The sequence below is a fragment of the Podarcis muralis genome, chromosome 1, assembly GCF_964188315.1.
Source record: "Podarcis muralis chromosome 1, rPodMur119.hap1.1, whole genome shotgun sequence".
NCBI lineage: Eukaryota > Metazoa > Chordata > Lepidosauria > Squamata > Lacertidae > Podarcis > Podarcis muralis.
In genome coordinates, this window is record NC_135655.1 from 74,882,513 (window position 1) to 74,902,923 (window position 20,411).

At 40.4% G+C, this 20,411-nt stretch overlaps 1 protein-coding gene across 15 annotated transcripts in view; it reads right to left on the reverse strand.

The window, feature by feature from the left end:
- BRSK2 (BR serine/threonine kinase 2) overlaps positions 1-20,411 on the reverse strand; it is a 378,849-nt gene that overhangs the window by 167,749 nt on the left and 190,689 nt on the right. For all 15 annotated transcript variants that reach the window (XR_003707305.2, XM_077931510.1, XM_028734495.2 and 12 more), the window contains exon 2: positions 8,316-8,410. Coding sequence is in view for 14 of the 15 variants with exons in the window: in XM_077931510.1 (XP_077787636.1) it covers positions 8,316-8,410 (95 nt within the window). In the remaining variant the exon portion in view is untranslated. The remainder of the gene's footprint in view (positions 1-8,315; positions 8,411-20,411) is intronic.

Below are 20,411 nucleotides of genomic sequence, written 5' to 3' on the forward strand. Positions count from 1 at the left end.
GCTAGCTAGCTACCACCCGTTGGAAACCATCCCAGCAGATTTAAACCATACGTTTCCAAGATGCTCCTCACTTTCTGGAGGGGTTGGAGTCTAATTTTGTAATGAAGTCTAGAGTGAAAATGGGAGAGAGGTTGGTATTACAACCCTGTCTATTATGGTGGCATTTCCAGTACTTGACTTTCCACTTATCTTCCTCCACTTCAGTGGTTCTGAAACACATTAATTTCCAGAAAATTGTAGTGCCAGGGAGCCAGAGATGGCACTACAGAAACCTGCATGATGTGCCACCCCCATTGTTCTTGAATCCCTGAACAGGTAAGAAAAGCAGTCTCAGTTATGCTCATCACCCCCTAGGATGGGGAAAACGAACTACCACTACCATGAAGTAGCGTGCGGTAGGGAATCTCAGGAACATACCCTTCACAAAGGAATGCTGCTTTTGGGCTGAAAAGTGTTCCCTGGCCCTGAAGTAGAGAGACTATATGGTAGCACTTTCTTTTAAGTGAAGCTTTGTTTGTCTTCAACTCTGTTTCCCACTCTTTTGGGGTCAGAGGCTCTGCACATGCTACAACTGCATAACAAACTGTTCCCATCACTGCAGCTCCATGCTAGGAAAATCTTCAAGTTGTTGATTTCTATCCGTCATCAAATCTGTTGAAGTGCAGAAGCTCTCATGGGTTAAAAAAGGTGGAAACCGAAGTATGTTTTCATGAAAGGCCATGTCAAAAGGGACAGATTGTGGGATGAAGTACTGGACATCAGGTTTAAACATCAAGGATTTAAAAGAGAAAGAAATGGACAATTACTTCCCTCCATTTTGCTTTTTCCGTGCGGTCATGGCTGGGCGGTGAGGGACACTGGGAGGTTAATGAAGGACAGAAGAGATTTAGGAAGGAAATTCTGGAACAGCTGAGAGAGTAGGAGGGCTGGGAGAAAATTCATCAAAGAAAAAAGGATAAGAACATTACAAAAGGGGATTTATTTCAGAGTCGTTTGGAAGGAAATTTCAGAGGGAATAAAAAGGGCATTTAAAAATAGCTTTCACTCCCAATATTAGAGAGTTTGGTAAATTCATCCTATGTCCCATGGCACCGGCTTGCCTAGCATTAACCTACCATTACCCTCATGCAATATTAATTTGTTATTATTCCCTGGTAAGCAAAATACTAGCCCAGTCATTTGTCTGATATTCATGGTATATTTTAGTAATGCTTCAATCCAACCCACTTGAAACCTTTTCTATGAAAACAGTTATGTACTTAATTCGTTCCGGAGGTCCGTTCTTAACCTGAAACTGTTCTTAACCTGAAGCACCACTTTAGGTAATGGGGCCTCATGCTGCTGCTGTGCCGCCACCGCGTGATTTCTGTTCTCATCCTGAAGCAAAGTTCTTAACTCAAGGTACTATTTCTGGGTCAGTGGAGTCTGTAACCTGAAGCGTATGTAACCTGAAGCATATGTAATCCGAGGTACCACTGTACACTGTAACTTCCATTAGCCATAGCTATCAAAGAACTTAGTAAAACAGTTTCACCTAAGACTGTCACAGCTTTGAGGTGGCATTCAATCACACACCAGCAATTTCAGGTTGAGAAATTATAGCTGATTGTGAGGTTTTGTTTTGTATGTATTTATTTAATTGCATTTAGAAATTGCTTCCAATAAAATACCTTGAAGCAATTCCACAATCGAAATGTCGGCAACAAAAACAATCACACAATTTTGTATATAAAAAGCAGCAAACCCACTTCCCCAGAAGATCAGACTTCTTGCGATAAAGAAAGTGACAGGAAAATGCACTGGGAAGTATGCGATAACATGTAACCTCCCAGCAAACAAATCAGAATTAATGCTCAATAAACAGGTTTGTGTGTAAGTGACCTGGATATTTCTTGGTGGTGATGTAGAGCTAAGCACTATACAGGCATGAAGGTGAAATGGATGCTCTGTGTTCAGGGCATAGAAGAATCTGCATGTACAGAACTATATAGTTACAGAATGCAGTTGGAGGATGTTCCCACATGGCAACAACTCTGAGCCTAGGAAGGGTAAAGCATCAGTAGAAAATCATCCTAACCTTTGCTCTCTGATCTGTTAATGTGTAGAGAGTTTATGTGTGAAAGAGCATTCTGTCATGAGGTCTTTCACCTGGCCTTCAAAGTGATATGGTCCCAATCGCTCTTCTAAATATGTAGGCCAGCACTACTTCTTTTTAAGAGAGAATAAAGTCAAGGGACAGGGCTTATTAAAGAGTGGAGGCAGAAAGGAGACCTTCATAAAAACAGAAAACATGAGGTGATGTCTCCTCTACAGATCTAGAATATGTTTTGCAGAAGAAATTAAAGGGACGCATGCAAAACTAATACAACAGGGTGGTGCAATCCAGACAGAGGGAGCAATATGGAAGACATGGAGATTTTGGCATGTAAGCTTTTGTTGAGTGGAGGAAGCAAGAACTAAAACCTCATGGGTGGAAACAATATACTCTTTTGAGCACAATGATGGAGAGTGCAAGGGGAAATTATACCAAAAGGAAGATGGAGTCAATAGAGAAGAAAGGGGGAGGGGAGAGGAAAAAGAAGCATAATGTGATCATAGTGATGGGAAGGGAAGGAAGAGCAAAAGCTACCCTCTTGCCCTGCACAGGTTGTAAAATGGAGAGAGAGGATTATTTAAGGCACACTTATTTAGACTAGGAAAGAGATACCAGTATTAACCCAGCCATTGTCATAACAATTTCCCCCTCACCTCCTGGCAACTTTCATATATGGCAGAGGATCACTCCAGCACTGTGTCCTATTAGTAACTCAGACTCAGGCTGCGTCTCAGTGATGGAACTTCCCAGGCAAGACTGGAAAGGTTCCCTTTCTGAAATTCTAGAGAGTTGTTGCCAGTCAGTGTAGGCAATACTAAGCTTGATGGACCAATGGTGTGAATCAGTATACCATAGTTTCCTGTATTCCTAGCAACTTGCACTGGAGTGGCCAGAGAGAGAGCAAAGGGGAGTACCACTCACAGACAACTGAAAATCCACAATATGCCAGTAACATGTATGGAATTTACACAAGTCTTTAATATTCCCCCCTCCCCAGAAATCTCAGTCAATAAAACATATTGTACACAACCCATAATGTTCCAGAACACATAACAACAATGTAAATTAAGTTCACCACATTGATTTCATTTCAAATCAGAACAACATGGTTATAGTGGAAGCGGATGAAGAAAGATGTGTACAAACTCCTTAATTGGTTACTGAGGTTGTTGTTTTTATATAGCCTTCTACTGAAATCTGCTCTCAGATAATGTGTTGCATTGCAAAGATGAATCCTAGACAGTTTCCCAAATCTGTTTACAAGTTTGCGGTGCTGAACAGATGCACACTCTCAACAGATGTTAGCATTCAGAATCCAGGCATGGCAGCTTCTTCAAAACAGAGCAATGTTGATTTGATAACTAAATCTTACTTAACCCAAAATGCATGCACCTTCAGTTTTTGAGCCTGAACTCTCAGAGAAATGCTGCAGGCTAGGCTTCCACAAAAGTGCAGTACCCAGCTTGTACATGGGTTGGCAAGAAGTGAAGATGGGAGCATCTTATTCATATATTGGATGCACTGAAACAATATGTCTGGTATGGTAGGGAAACACCTGTATGGTCCAAGGAAGAGCTAAACAATTGAAAACTGAACCTAGGGCAAGTTCTTCTCAGTCTCAGATCAAGTGGATTCACCTAACAGCTAACTATTAGCTAAGGTCTCCACTCTTCTACTAGGAGTAACATAGATCCTACAAGGTTATTTGAACCACTTTGAGGGTTGTTGTTTTTTATAGTCAAGTGGTATATAAATTTTATGAAACAGTAGAATAAAATAAAAATTATTGCCCAAGTAGAAGGACACTTAAGGCACCCCAAGCCACAGGTATTTGTGAGCAATAGGCATGTTGAATTGGTACACCCAGCATCTACATTTGAACTACTTTGCCCCAGGTATCTCTGCTGATCTCTGTTCCTCTAAATAAGCTTATAGGATCAACATGGATGACCCACCAGCAGCAGTGACATATATTAACTACCCTTGTAGCAAGCTCCCATGCTGTGATGAGCCTCTGCTATGACATACTTGCTGTTCAACTTTCTGTGTTGGTACCTAGAAAAACCTTTAGAATTAAGAAGTAAGCCAAAGTGTACTTGACTGAATGGAAGGAAGGATGTCAGAGGAAGTGCTTGCTGCTTTATCAGCTCCAGAGTAGTAAGAAAATATGGAATAGTGGCATTGCCCATCTTCATTATTTCATACTGTCTTAATGAACCAGGACTGTTAGAACATCCTGTCCTATCTTTAGGTCAGGCATTAACAGACCGTGATTAAAAGACCAACAATGACTTAAATGGCCTTTTTAGACTCTCAAATAATATACTAACTGAAGCCTCAGTAGTACATGAAGGAATACAAAATCCATTATCTTCCAGAATGTGACTATACAAAGGACAATGCCTGATTGTCACTGTGTAGCTCTGAACACGTAAAAGTGAGATGTCTGGGGTTTAGGTCAAACCAGTCTTGAAATCTGCTCAACTGAATCAATTCACCCATCATTTTAAATTTAGAGTGAGATGTCCTAGGCTTGTTGACAGGTTTGCTCTCTCGACAGGTACAGCATGTGTTCATGATTCTTGCTTAATTTCCCCTCTAAAGAATAATTTGAAGTGCAAGAAGTTGTGGGTGGGATGGGAAAAAAGGAGGGAGTCTGTCTTCTCTGCAGAAAAACAACAACACACAATTATCCAACTTCTTTAAATGCTCAAACAGATGACAAGTGAGCAAGCTCTCAGTGCCACTTGCAAGTTCCAGATTTTAAACAACACACTCTCTTTTACAGTCAGTAATAGATCCCCAAGCTTCCATAGAGCAGGAAAGGGAGTCAGGAAAAATAAACCCTACAAACACACATGCACGCACACATTATTATTTTTATCTCTGTGAACTCAGAGGATAGACTCTCACTCATGAAGTTCTTCTGAGATAAATGGGTTGTTATTGGAATACAAACTAGGGTCGCAGAGTAGGGAGCATGAATGTTTATGTGCACTTGAGTTCTTTGATGGGTGCCAATCATTTCTGCAGTTTGTTCGCCACCTACGTGCTCTCACACATGCAACACAGACATGCACACACTCCTAATCTGCTCTCCTCCAGAAAAACAGAAAGGCTTAAAATGGGCACATCCTTAACCCTCAAAATAGTGGCTCAATGTATAAGCACATTCATATCCCAGTGAGAACAATAGAAAATACATGTGATAAGATGAAGATTTGATAGCTTGGGTGTGGTTTGTTTATTTGTGGCAATTCCTCCCCCCCCCCAAGTGCTATTCAAATCTCCTGGGTGAACATCAATATGACAGCACTGACAACCAATTAATCATGAAAATCATCATGCCACACAAGCAGTCCTGGCGCTGGTTTTTAATTGAAGACTGACACCCACTCACACCCACAAACTCTCACATACACACAAGGTTTTTGTTGAGTAAAATAGTATTCTAAGGCTGTAGTTCTAAATGTACAAATGTATGTATGCTTCACTGTCCAAAGATGTCGTGATGGAACTACCTTAGCTTATTTTTACAAAAGGAATCAGACAAACAGGGATGGTCCTATCACTGCTGACTAAGCCATGATGGAGAAATGAAATCATGTTCTGTGGCAGGGTAGCTCTGAAAGCCAGACACTAGAGACAAAACTATTAGTACTATTCATCACATTTCTTAGTTGCCTTTCTAAAATAAAAAAGACCCAATGCAACTTAAAGAACTATAAAATGTAAGAGTTTAAACAATAAAATAGCAATCAATCTATGTAATACTAAAAGCATACACACCATAAAAAGTTAAAAGAAAAACTGGCAGAATATATAATTAACCAAAAACAAACAGAAAAATAATAAGTAAAAAAAACACCCAGCCCATTACATGCCATCAAATGGCCAGAAGCAGAAGAAAGTTTTAACCTGACACCAAAAATATAGTGCAACCTTTTGATACCTTTGCACCCTGCTACTAGGCTTTCCAGAAGAATCTGGTAGATCAGTGTTAGCAACAGGTTACTGGACCAGCTGGACCTTTAGTCTGATCCAGCAAAAGTCCTCTTTTGCTTTTCTGTAAAGATCCTTTTTAGAAAGTTTCCACCTCCGTTTACACTGTACTTTGAACGTAACATCTTAATAGGGAACCACTTCATCACCCTTGTGGAGAGGTTCTAAATGCATGTAAAACTTGCCCATTTGACCAGCGGCAAGACCCGAGTCTCCACTTTGCTCAGTTCAATGGAAGCATGAACTGAGGACATATTTTACTTGGGATAACCTGAAAAGTTGTCTTCTTAAGTACAATATTTGAGAAACCATGATGTGAGAGATTGCCCACAACATTTTGTTAACAGTGTACATTGTACAGCTCTTCTTTTCTTGCACTTCAGGACACGTAGAACCTCAGACTGTTTCACTTTCAACCTTGACCTGAACTGCTTTCAGCAGCAGTAGCAACGGCCCATGGTACTGGCTGCAAATTGTAAGCGTACTAAGAAAAGATTTACTTTAATAGGCACAGCAGGCTTGCATGACTTTCTCTTCTATAGAAGTGTAGTGCCAGAGAAACAGTTCTGAACAAATTTACACACTTATTCTAGCAGAGAAATGATAATTTATGCCTGGCAAGGGTATAACTCTCCCAGTGCATTACAAGGGCCTCAGAGTCATACCTTTAGTCAGCTGCTCGACACCAGTAATAAAGGCTGCTTGGAAATAATATTACAGAATCATCTTGAAAGCAAGAGCTGTGAAAAATGTGTCTGAATTTAGCAAGCTAGGAAGCCCAAGTGGACACTCAGAGAATAATCCATATGCCTACACTTAGCAATCCACCCACAACCCAGTCCCTTAGATAGGGCAATGCAGACTCAAATAACACATTTATTGCAGTTTCATTCTCCACCATGCCTGCCCATGTATCATCTCCACAGCAGCAGTTCTGTTAATTGAGACCAGCTGCTTCAATTCTGAATTATTCTCTCTAGAAATATTGATAGTATTACGTTATGATTAGAAAGCACTTTACCAAATGCCTCTCAATTCTGCACTGCTCAAATGAAGAGCAGCTGCAGAAAAAAGGGGCCAGTTCCCTGAATATACAAAATAAAAAAGCTTTAGCCACAAAAAATAAACTGAACTAAACTGGGTAGGAGAGTGAGAAAAAAAGAGGTAAATACAGTCAGAGACAACCAAATGCAACGAAAATCAAGCACTTGCCTCAGTCATTTTGCCTGTAAATACGGTTCCTAACAAGAGTTTAATATATTTATTAATATGTAAATTAATGGTTTACATATTTTCACTAGTGTATCAATGAACATAAAATATTGGACTCCATGAGTAAGTTGACATTTGGGAAAGACAAAAACTCTCCACTAATCTGCTGCCTGGATTGGACATCAGGGGCTGTAAGGATGCAACATGCTTATAAAGACCATTATAAAGGAAAGGATATTTCTTAAAACCCATGCAATAACCAAATTGTTCCTAAATTCATCTAGAAGTAGAATAGTTATTTTCTTTCTAACAGAGGTTTGTTAGGGATGAAGAATTTAATTTTTAAAAGCACAAACAGAAAAGAAGCACACATTCTGGTAAAGACAGACTAGTGGTATCATCAAAAGTATTCCATTAACAATAATTCTATTAAATTTATCTTCCAGCCTTCCCTGATATACACTCTTAATATTGTTAGAAATAGGGAATGAAACAGCCTTTCTCAGTCTCATTAAGCCTGAACAGGTCTCTCACTGATGCAAAATCTAGTTTCAGAGCATTCCTATGCCAATAGTGAGCCCAGAAGACTCAGCCACCTATAATGAGGGAAATTCCAACATCAAAGAACAAAGGTTCTCCACAGAAATAATCACAGCCCAGGACCAGATGCTCACATCTGTCAGAATAATGCAACTAGAACAGCCCCATTCTTGTGGTGTAACTTAGATCAACCCAACCTAGACATTAACTGTATTACATTAAATTACTTTGCCACTACTGGACATTAATTTTTGTTCTTAATTAAAGCACATGCACACACACCCCTCTTTAATTCCAGTCTCCTCACCCCCAGTCCTGAATTAATAGTATTATGCAAAACACAACCCTAGCACTGACAGGGATGTTTGTTAAACATAATTAAAGATATTAATTTTGCATGGAAGAGAAACCACTGAGCCAAAAACTTTTCTCCCTCTTTTTTCCAGATCTCCCATTAGAAAATTACCTTCATTAGCACTGACTCGCTGAGCTTCTCTCTGTTGACAATTTTTATAGCAACTTTTTGACATGTTACACAGTGAATCCCCAACTTCACAAGCCCTGCAAAAAGAAACAGAGAGAGAGAGATGGTTAGCGGCATACTCAGTTATCATGCTATGCTGGCATTTTACTCGACCATCTTGGATATTTATATATACTTTTCATGCTGTTGGTCCCTCTTTTTTACAGATGTGAATAGCAAACACATTTAAAACAGGTCCTGCAGAACAGACATATCCAAGCATCATTCTTGGAATTTCTCATGTCTTAATCAATAGTGGGCTAAAAAAAATGTTAGTCTTTTTCCATTCCCTCCTGATCTGCTGCTAGATCAACCAGAAGACTAGATTGTTTAAATTATTTGAATTTAAATATTTTTCTTGACTTATTCCAAAAACTTGCAGCAAGTAACAATGTTAAAATATCATACTAAAACCCAAAATGTCTTACAGTTGATCCCATGTATCTTTATTTGACAATAAGTCCCACTGAGTTCAATGCAGCGTTCTTTAAAAGCCTGCCCAATGCATACAGCATCCAACTGTAGGGATGACAGATAAGTTTCATTCCCATATCTGAATTCTAGCTCCTCGTGTCACCAGTAGCACCTCTTCTAAGCACTACAATCTTACTTCACACCAGATGCTGTGGTGCCTCAAATGAAGGTTGGAGACTAAAAGGCTGCCTGCTACCTGAATGATTTAAATGTCTGGAAAGGGTCCCTTTTTACATTCAAGTTCTCCTTTATCTCAGTTTTGAAAGGTTCACATCATTCTATGAGCAAAATCGCCTAACTATCATTCATAGCTCATGAAGCAAAGCACTGCCTTGACTTCCAATGTTTACCCCTTGAAGCTTCCAAATGTTTTGTGGATTATTTCAGCAGAACTATCTAGAGCACAGCCACATTATTCAGAAACCAGGATATGGAGAAAGTGTTCAAGGTTACAAAGCACCAATCTATATTACTACTTTCCTTCCTGAACTACTCAGTTGAATTGCTGTTCCCTTAAGTCACAGAATCAGAATTTAAACTTAGCGGCTCACAAATCAAGATGGATAGTTCTTTCTTGGGCTCCTCTTAATATATATATATATATATATATATATATATATATATATATATATATATATGCTTTCGTAGATATATATATATATATATATATATATATATATATATATATATATATGTAAAGTTACAACTGTCTTGTCTCACCGCATGTATATCCCCAAAAGGCACACTAGGTTCCTGGAGCATCACAACACTATGAAACAGTCATCTTGTATATGCCAGCGTCTAAGGGCATCAGAGAAAAGCAGCCTGACTTAGGGAATGTCACTGTACTATTATATATTTTTAAAAAAACATTATAAAAAGAATATTCTTATTAACCATCAATTTGTCAGACATGCAAAACAAGACAGACACAAACCAAACAAACATGGTGTGTGTGTGGGGGGATATTTATTACTTACAACCAAAGGGCTGCTTAGCTGCAGCTGTGCAAGCAATGTCTGAGTTTGCATTCATTCCAAGCTAGCAACACAGAGCTGGCTAGTTCTGATCTACCCCCAACTGGGCAATTTCCCAACCCAGAGCCCTTACAAGTTGAAGACTGGTGAAGGGTTGGGTCAGCTTTCCTTAGACAATAGTGCCTGAAAAGCCTTTAAAGTGGCACTCTGCAGAACAGTCAAAGATTTCATACTGCCTGAAAAGGCAGGGTTGGAGGCAGCATGCATTGAATACCAGTCACTGGGAATCACAACTGGGAAGAGTGTTGTTGTGCTCATGTCCTGCTTGCAGGCTTCCCATAGCTATCTGGTTGGCCACTGTAGGAAGGGAATGCTGGACTGATTCAGTAGGGATCCTCTGATCTTATTTTGTTCACTACAGCCAGGGCAAGTGCTGCTGGCACAGGAATGGCCATGGTAGCTTCTTAGTGCTCTGCTTGTGGTGACACAGGAACTGTCAGTTGTGCTTTTGCCCCAAAATCAGATCATGCACATTGGATCAGCCTGTAAAACAGCTGCTTAGAAAGAGAGATAATTCCAGGCATTTTGATGCCCTGTAGAATAGCTTATTATTCTCTCTCTTCTGCCCTCCAACAAAATATACTTTGGATTAAGCAATTTGCTCATGCCCCTAAAAAAGCTTAATTTCTTGTTTTCCATACTTCTTGAGGGATGAGTCTTCTTTAAAATTTAAGCATTTAAAAAAAGAAATAGAATGTTCCTCTTTTCTTTGTCTTTTTGTTTTGGTGCTGGATCACATCTCCAATATAAGTATCAGCCTCCATGTAATTCCTAACTATCAAATCGAATCAGGATATATGTACACAACAACTGACTAGAAAAATTGGAACTGTTGAATTTTTGCCTGGTCATTCACCTCACACTGTAGTGTAAAATACTAATTTCTGCAAAGAACATTCTTACACTGACTCACTCAAGCAATTCTCCGTCACATAGTAATTAATTAAAACTGTATGAAGTGAGTGATTCAGACAGCTATGTTCACTGAAAGTCCACCTGTATATTTACTACACTTGTTGCTGTTTTGCATTTCTGCCTGAAGATTTACTACATTGTTCATACTGACAGCAACAGACATCTGGATTCTATGATCTACTGAATTTTTTGTGGTTTTGTCTGGCAATCCTTTACTGTCCAGTCCTAATAAAGCAGAGCCCGTAGGTAAGTCAGAGGGGTTGCAGATCTAGGAAGCAATCTGGGACAGGGAAAGAGGACAGGCAGGAAACAGACAATCATGGTTCAATTAGGATTCCGGAGAACAAGGGGGGCTGGTGGGAGGTTGTTCAGGACCATGGACAGAGCCGAGAGAGCACATTATTTGTAAAAAGAAAGCTCAGACTCAACTAAGCCCTTTTATGCTCACTGAGCCTGACTAAATCTCTAAGTCTTTACACCCCTGCTGAAGAGTGTAGAGCCTTAAAGGCAGCCCTCTGGCTCAAGCCTAGGACACCATCATCTCTTCATGAGTACATGGCAAGCGGAAAGCTGTCTCTGGTGCTTCAGTTTGATGGAGTATGATGCAATTAGAGGCGTATATGCTAGCCAAGTGGGATTAGGGGTTGCAGTCTATGGGGATCCAGGCTGTAGGGCATCTCAAGCTTAGGGGTTTCTGGTTCAGTGGTGGGGCTGAGGCTTCCTGCCTCCTGAAACAGCACCTCCCCTCACACTCTGTCTGAATCCAGACCATTGCTGCATTTTGGTGTCATGACACTTAACACTGCTCCCAGCTCTCTCAGTCCCACCACTACTATGATTTCAGTGACTAGAAGCCATCTGCATTGCATAAGATGCCCATACTCTTCAGTTAGATAGGGAGTCATTGTAATAATACATACTACAGAACGAAAGGTCTAGAGTGCAGTAGTACATGACCATTGAAGTTTAGCAGCTTGAGATTGCGTCCTATCTAGAATTTCCTTTGTCCAGTAAATCTGGACATGTATGTAGCAGATTTTATCACAAAAGATTTTATCTAACCAAACCAATGAATGTGATATCCTTGTGGCATTCTTGAATTTCTGAAATGCTTTCAAATCTTGACAACAATTTTTCCTGGCAAAGATGGTTGAAAACATAACTTCTCCTTGCTTCTGCAGCTAAAGTGTGTAAGCTGCTACAGCTCAGCCATTTTCAATACAATTTTTCTTAACTTTGCCCAGTTTGTATACCATACCAGGGAGATTATCAACACCAAACTGAATACTGATAGGTTGTATTAGGAGGGGGGTTGTTGGTTTGTTTTTGTTTTTGTTTTATTATGTATTTGGTCTTCTCAATTTGTATTTTTATGTTGTGAACCACCTTGTGATCTTCGGATGAAGGGCAGTAAACAATTTTAATAAGTAATAATAATAATAATAATAATTCTTATGAGTAGGGTTTTTTATGGTTTATCTCCTCCCTTTCCTTCCTCTGCATGCCTTCTAAGACCACCCCTCCCTCCATTTGTCTCCAATTGCCCCTGTGCATTTTACTCTTACTTTTCTAATTATGGTATTTGTGGGAGCACTTGGCAATGTACCACCCCTTGAACATAGCCAGTAACCAGGATAAATGCCCCACTGGTCCACTGAATGGGTGGAATTTTCACACAAAGCTAAAAGCCTTGTAGAGATTATACACTCATAAGTGGAAAGCTCAGGCCCTGGTGCCAAAATGCAGCCTTCCAACCTTCTCTATTTGGCCCTCAGGACTCTATCAAAGCCATGCCTTCTCTCCAGTACACATACCTTCCTTCCAGGTCACAATGGGGTGACTTCCCTGGTGGGGTGAAGGCACAGCAATAGCCTCCCAGAAGCAGTACTGCTGCCACTTAGCAGAATATTGAGAGGGGGCAGTGAGCCAAGAGAGGGGCTGTGGTGTACGGATGGAGCTAATCAAGCACCCCTCTGGTACTCAAGCACAGATCTGCTTTGCTGCTGCCTCACTGTGTGTGTGTGTGTGTGTGTGTGTGTGTGTGTGGCCCTTAGGCTGATAAAAATTCTTCACCCCTGCAATGGCTTGCTTGCACACAAGCTCGGCTTAACATGCAGTCCTGGCCTACAAAGAGAAGGGGACTCTCAGTCTTTGCCTCCATCAGTCTTGCAAATCTGTTCAACAATTCCAGCTCCTCATCAAAGCCAATATAAAGAATGAGAAGTTTATATTTTGTAAGAAAATTAGTAACAGAACACAAGGTCTTTGATCTAGTTCTCTCTGATAAAGCACCTTTCATGTTATCTCAAAGTTCCCCACCTACCACACACACACACACACACACACACACAGTACAAATCCTATAAATCACACTGTAAAAGCACATGAACAGTGGGGGGGGGGAATTACAATGAAGAACAATTATAGTTTGTTTTGTAACCAATTTCTTCTTTTTAGCTGGAACAGGTACACCTTCCCCTGAAGTGCCTACCCACGCAATGCATGTTTTCTGTTGAGGAATCATTCTAAAGGCAATTCACTTGACTAGATTTCCATTCCACGTGGTCTGGGAACTGAAAACACTAGTTCTGAAGTTTCCACTGCTGTAACCATACAGAGATGCTACTGGTAGGTGCTCTAACTCATGATAAGCACACTACGGTAGCGACTCAACAGCCGCTGCCTCTTTTTTAAGATAAGGCATCCAAACACAAGGGTTCAAGGAAAGGACTAAGAGCAGCTAATACTGTTGATATTGTAAAAATCTAGTAGGAGAAGGCTTGGGAAACCCATGAAAGCTGTTCCTAGTTTACAAATGAATAATATTATTAAATGCCGATTGTTTGGGAAATAAAATAAATATTGAGTAAGTGTGGATTGTTATTCAGCCATACCAAAATCACCTTCCTGGTGCTCTCTCTTTCTTTCTTGTGTTTACAAGTTGTTTTTCATCTCATCCCCCACATACCCAGGAGCTCTGCTGCATAGATATCCAGTGGCTGGGAGACAGAATGCCACAGATCCTGCTATGCCAACATTAGACTATTCCACAACTTTCCTTTGATCTCAACCACTAAGCTTCACTAGGAGCCCTCTAATTTCAGGCCAGGGAAGAAAAGCGGGACACAGGGAGGGGAGCTAACACCGTCTTTTCATTTATAATTAAAAGCCATGAACTGAAAACTGATGAAAGCTCACTGCTCTTTTCTGCCAAAAGAAAGCAAGAAACCCCAAGATGATACAAAGAAAAGACTGACATGAGTACAAGAATAGCAGGAAGAAGCTTCTCTGTGCTGCATATTCTAATGCTTCACTGATGAATTCTACAGAGGCTAAGTAAACTTCCCAATACAGAGACATTTAAAGAGAAATAGGCCACTGTTTGGAGAGTGTGTATCCTAGAGACTAGAAGCCTGCTCTTCTGCACATTTACTCATGGGTTTGCTCTGAAGTAAGTGTGCTTAGAATCATATCTTTTATTATATTCACTCCCTAAATCAGGAATGGCTAACCTGTGTTTTTGGAATTCAATTCCCATCAGCCCCAGTCAGCATTGTAAGGGATGATGGGAGTCCAGAAAGATTTGAGAGCCAGAGGTGAGCCTCACCTGCCCTAAAAAATGTGATGAAACACATTCCAGCCTTCCCCTTTTTAGGAGGTCATTGAATCTAATCCCACACCTTGGAGCTAAATTTTCAAAGCTGAATTGCAATCAAACAATGGGTTGGACCCAGACTACATCAGTTGAACTTAAGTCCCATTGAATAAATAAAGCAAGTTAGTCACGACTTCAGGCTCACTGAGTGGAATTCAAAGTGGCATTAAGGAGATCATTGTATCAGCAAAAAGCATTTCTGCCTGCCTAATAGAATGATCTCCCCTCCCCTCCCCCAATGTGCTGTTCTGGGAGTTCTCTTGACCCTCCAGAATGGATTTGGCAGAGGTCGGTGGGGGGAGGAAATGGGGAAAGACCCATAGCATTAGCATGAGTCCTTGCACTGACTTTTGATCATGGAACCAGGCACACTAATTTAAATCAGAACTAAATCAAACTAACACAGCCTGGAATCAACCCAACAACTGCATTTTATTCCTAGCTAATCACTTATCAATCATACCAATAAGCATATAGATTTCACTCCCCCCCCCCCAATTGACCAGGTGTCCCATCTGCACCAAGGCCAACAAAAACAAATTTTACATTGACTATCTAGGTAACTTCTTACTTGATTGGCCCAGAACAGCTGCTTGATAGGCATGTGGTAGTTACATGACTGTCTCTAGAAACAAGCTGTTTTACAGAAGCTTATGTACAATTACCAAGCAGCAAAGGCAAGGATGTTAAGTAGTAGGACAAGTTACAGATGGCTGAAATAAGCCTTCTTTCGCTACAGGGAACACTTTCTGAAAATTTGGTCACTCCAGATTTGTGCTAACAAGGAGCAGAATTTCAGTACTTAATGACTTAAAGACTCTCATGCTGTAAAATAAGGATAATAATATTTACTTACCTGCCTCACAGGGATTCTAGGAGGATTAATTGATTAATCCTTATAAGAACTTTGCAGAAAGAATATTAAAATTTGATGCAAACGCTAAACAATATTACTTGCAATATTGTCAGTGGAATATAATTTGGAGAAGAAATATTCTGGATCCATAGTACACTTTTGTTCACCCTCTGTCCTTCTTTGGGATACATTTCCTCCTGTTTTCTTACCTAAAGTTACCATAGGCATGAGAAGAAGCTAGTTTATGGAAAGCAGTAATTACTGTTAAATACTTCTGTCCTCTCATTGAGTCAATGTTTATTTATTTAGAGCAACTGTTATCTCAAATTATTGCCCATAAGATTACAGCCTGGTATCAAGTGATACCCAAAATATACGCTGTCAGTTTCTAATTGCACATAAGGAGGGGCTGAATTCCTTTAAATCTAAATAGAAGAGGATACAACTACTCCACTCTTTAATGAGGTAATTTTAACCATCGGCTCTTCAATGCTGACATGGTATCAGAGGGCTGTTCTGGAGAAATTTTGCAATAAATTGCTTTTAAGCTGAAGCCACTATAATTACAGTTGCATCCAAGCCAGTGTTTGGGAGCTCTGCTGGAATTCTGCTTGGATGCCAAAATTCACACTCTGGCTTAGACAAAGGCAATAGATTAATAGAGCTAGAAGGATCAAGGGCCCTTCAATTAATTCACCGCGGCCTTACTTCAAGGCAGGGACACTCTTATGCCAAGCCTCCCCTCCTCACATCACCGAAAACAGAATCACAGGGTAACTCAATCTTTGATTCACACTACTTGGCTAAGAGCAAGATGAGAGCTTCAGAGACACAATCGGAATTAGGCCAAAACAGCCTCACATAAAAGCCAAACTGATAATATCAAAGTTCTCATATGCTAGTATCTGAGAATCTATAACAGTCCTTCACACTTGCCTCCCGTAAAGAATTCCAACCAGGATGGGAAGAAGGTTGGTGGCTGTTGAGGATCAGGACAGCTACTGTGGCCAAAATAGAACATTTTCAGCTTCTGCAACAGTAAACCTCACCTGGTGGAGGAGGGATTTATTTAATCTTCAGGCATCTTTATAGGCCTGGGAACTTCTGTGTGGCATTTGTGAGTATGACAGTGTCCTTAGACACTGGGAGGGGAGTTGCTTGCTTTTAATTTGTTTTGAGGTATAAAGGTGTTTTGCAAGTTCGGGGGGGGGGGGAGCTTCTGAGTATCTCCAGTTTTTCCTCTGTGAAATGGGCATTTTGCGGTATCCACAACAGTTTCTTAGATTTCTAAAAGTGCCCTCATGCCCAAGAAATCTGGAGACCTCTGTCATTTCATCTTCACACATTTCATTCCTGACAATGTGCACCCTATTTTTTTTGCAATATGGCAATGATACATTATGACTGACAACGTGAGTGAAAGCAGAGAAGTGTACTTGACAGAAGTATGCAGCCATTTAGGTACTGGGAGGGAATTCACTGTGAATCACCGGATTTTTTTCAGGAGCAAACACTGGTAAGGAGATGAAGTAAGATTTGGTTCAGGCATTATGAATTTCTGCAGAAGAGGGAGATTGGCATCCCAAAGCTAAACCACTTGATAAGCACTAACCTTGGCCAGCGATTGACACTTCCAGGTTCCCAACATGGGAAACTCCCCTGAAGCTTTGAGTTTAGCCCACTACTGCTAGGTTTTGTGCTTCACACCATGAAGTTGATAGGAGGATTGTTCTCTGAGCTCAACAGGATCAAAATATACAGAGCTGAGATCAACTCTATTGATCAGCCCCTTAGTATCTTTCTTATAGAATTTGATGTCTCAGTATTTCTTGGAAAGATTTTGTGCCAGTTGAATAGAGCAGAGGCACAGGGCTCTTTACTTTTTGTTTTAGCGTGGTGTCACTGAACTGATCTCTCTCTCATAGGGCTGCCATACATCCGGGTTTCCTCAGACACATCCGGGAATCACTTAGAAAAATGATGTCTGGGCAGATTTTTACTGAATCAGCAAAATGTCTGGGGAAACCCGGGTATATGTCAAGAAAAGCCGAAATCAAAGAAAAGCCCCCAAAGCACCAAAATGCCCCCCCCAAAAAAGCTCAACAATTTTGACCCCAAAAGGGGGGAAAGCAACACTTCTTCCCCCGCCCCCCCTCTCTCACCCACCCCCCCAAGAACTTCCTTATAAAAACGGAATTTAATGGAATTTTACTTTCAGGTAGAAAACAGAAAAACATCTGTTGGGATTTGAGAAATAGCCTGAAACTTCCAGCCAGTTGGGCTTTGATTCATTTTAAGGCAGGTTTCCCTTTCCATTCCTGTGCAAAAGACATGGGAAACTACCAAAATGGAAGTAGTTGGGGCAGCAGCTTTGAAACATCTGTGGAAAAGGGCAGTAAAAACAGGCTGCAGTTTCAGTCTTTCATCAAACAAAATGACTAAACATTACAGATTACACTTTGTGGCTGCCACGGTAGAAACTGACTTTTTCACAGATCTAGAGGAGTCTAGGGGAAATGCAACTGTTAATTCAGATTGAGCCAGCTGTAGCATCTGTGAAAGCAAGAAATAAGCTGCACATCCTATCCTAGACACACAAGCAAGCTCTGTGACCAACTTCTGTCCTCCCACCCCCAATCACTAAAAAAATGGGAGAATCAAAGTCCATCTGTAGGGGAGTTTTTCAGGCCTCATTAATCCATCTTCTCAGGTACCAGAGAGGTGATAGGAGACACAGTAGAGCCTTCACTGTCTATCCTTAGTAAGGTATCTTTCAGAAACATGCAAGTGTAATTAGGTAGCATCTGGGTAACGAGGCATGCTGGCCTGCCTTGGTCCAGTGATCTACTGAGGAGGATTGATTCAGTGCAAGGAAGAAACATCATGGGAGGGAGAGACAGCAGGGAGGAGATTGCGCCTCATACTTTCTTTTAATTGATGTTTCAATCCTGTTTACTTCACTTGCAACTTACTAACTTACTCCCTGTCTCCACTTTCCACTTCCATCTTTGTTGCTTCTTCAACCCCTATTTTGTCCTCCATTTTAGGAATTTGGTCATATCACATTTCTATTTTGTGCCATACCTTTCACCTACCAATGCTGATGCAATCAATGGCACCAAAATTAACATTTGTTTCTGTTTGATACTTGTATATGGAAATGGAAATGCCACCATAGCCACAAGCCAGACCATTTATTAGAGATTTTTGCAATGGATTGGGGGGGGGGAGCTACAGAAGACAAGACAAAAATGATTAGCAAGATGAGAAGTAAGGCTGATCATAGATCTAGCAACTACAACTACAGTTGGGCTTTAAGAAGCCTTGGACAAGGCCTCAGCTGACAGCACAGAAGGGATCAGCACTTTAAGACAGGGGTTGCCAAACATTTCGGGCCAGTGGGCACATCAGGAATTTTGATACAGTGCTCTGCATGCTATGACATAACACAAAATGGCTGCCATGAGAGCATGGTATATAAGACATTAGCTGCCACATAAAAATGAACAGAAAAAGAGACAGGGCCACAAAATTATGTGGGCATTATCCCCCCCATCACCTATATCAGGTGCTGCTACTCACAGAGACAAGTTCTTTGTACCTTTCCTCTGTTCAGAATAGGTGGGAGGTAGGTACCCAATGCTAGCATTCAGTGATTCAGTAGGCATGTTCAAGGGGGCATATTCATTAAAGAGAGGTTGAGCCAGTGCAAGCAGGAACTTAACAAGAAGAGCACATATCCCCTCATGCATTGTAGAATATTTAACAAGACTTTTCATGTGCATTGGTGCTCATGGGCCAGCATTGCCAGATCCTATTTAAGATATACCTCACACCAGTTTATGTCAGCAAACAGGTCCATTGTCATTCCTTGTAAAGCGGAGCCTGTGGACAGGTCGGGAAGGTGAAAATTCAGTGAGCAGCCACAGGTGAAAGGTAGCAAACAGACGAGTTTAGGGTACTTGAAAGCAAGGGAGATCTTACAGCACCATGAACAGAGTTCTGACATTATTCTCATTGCATAGTCTCTTCAGACAGATCTGTTTATACTTCAGCCCAGGTTACTCTCTAGCTTGTGTACAAGAATTTCTGAACACAATAAATTATACAATATATATGTACATAATGAACTAAAAATAAATAAAGAATGACAGCAACTGGATTGTATAATGACTTAGAAGACCATATCACCATATATTAAATTGGGTTCCAAAAAGCATACCACTAGCTAGTGTGAGATATTCTTGATAGGAAGCTAATATTTGGATTACTTTTAAACTGTTGTCCAGCCTGGTTTTGGCACCAGAATAGTTTTGGTTGACCTGATTGATGACCTCACCCAATTGAAAGGCAAGGGAAATTCAATGCTGCCAATTCTCCTGGACTTCTTGGTAGTTTTTGCTGCCACGGAACACAGTATTATTCTAGCTCAGTTTCCTGAGTTATGGAATGGGTTAGTTTTTAAGTGGGTCTGTTGTTACTTGGATGTTTATTTCTAAAACATTAAAGCAAGGTTTTAATCAAGTTTTCAAAAACAATTTTGTTTTTTAATTAGTATTCAAGGTCAGGCTTTGGGTGGGAGCAGGTCTCTAAAAAAAAACAACCTACCAATTTAAAATACTCCACTGATGAAAACGAAAACTGAGATTCCATGAGCAATCTATTGAATCTGAATACTGGTACATTAATCATTGCCTAATCCTCATTAATTTTAATCATGATATAATTTTTTTTAAGTGGTTTTGAAAACAAGCTAAATAAACAAAAATGAATGTACACGAACTCTGTGGAGATGACCTATAATTTAAGGCGTAACGTAAAGAATATATTTCAGAACTTTGCAATGTAATGTGTATATATATTTATGAGCTTGGCCTTTGCTCAACAAAATTGTGAATATTATAAGCAGGGTTAGTTTAATTTTGTGTATTATTGTCATTCTGTGCTGAATGTGAAAAGCACTGTAGAAGCTTTGTCTTGTTTGTTCTAGTGTGAGGCTAATAAATGGTGAACTGCTGAGTCTTAATTCTCACTTGTGTCCGGATGTGATTTCAGGGAGCAGTCCAACACATAGCCCAGTGACTCCCAATGACAACAATGTT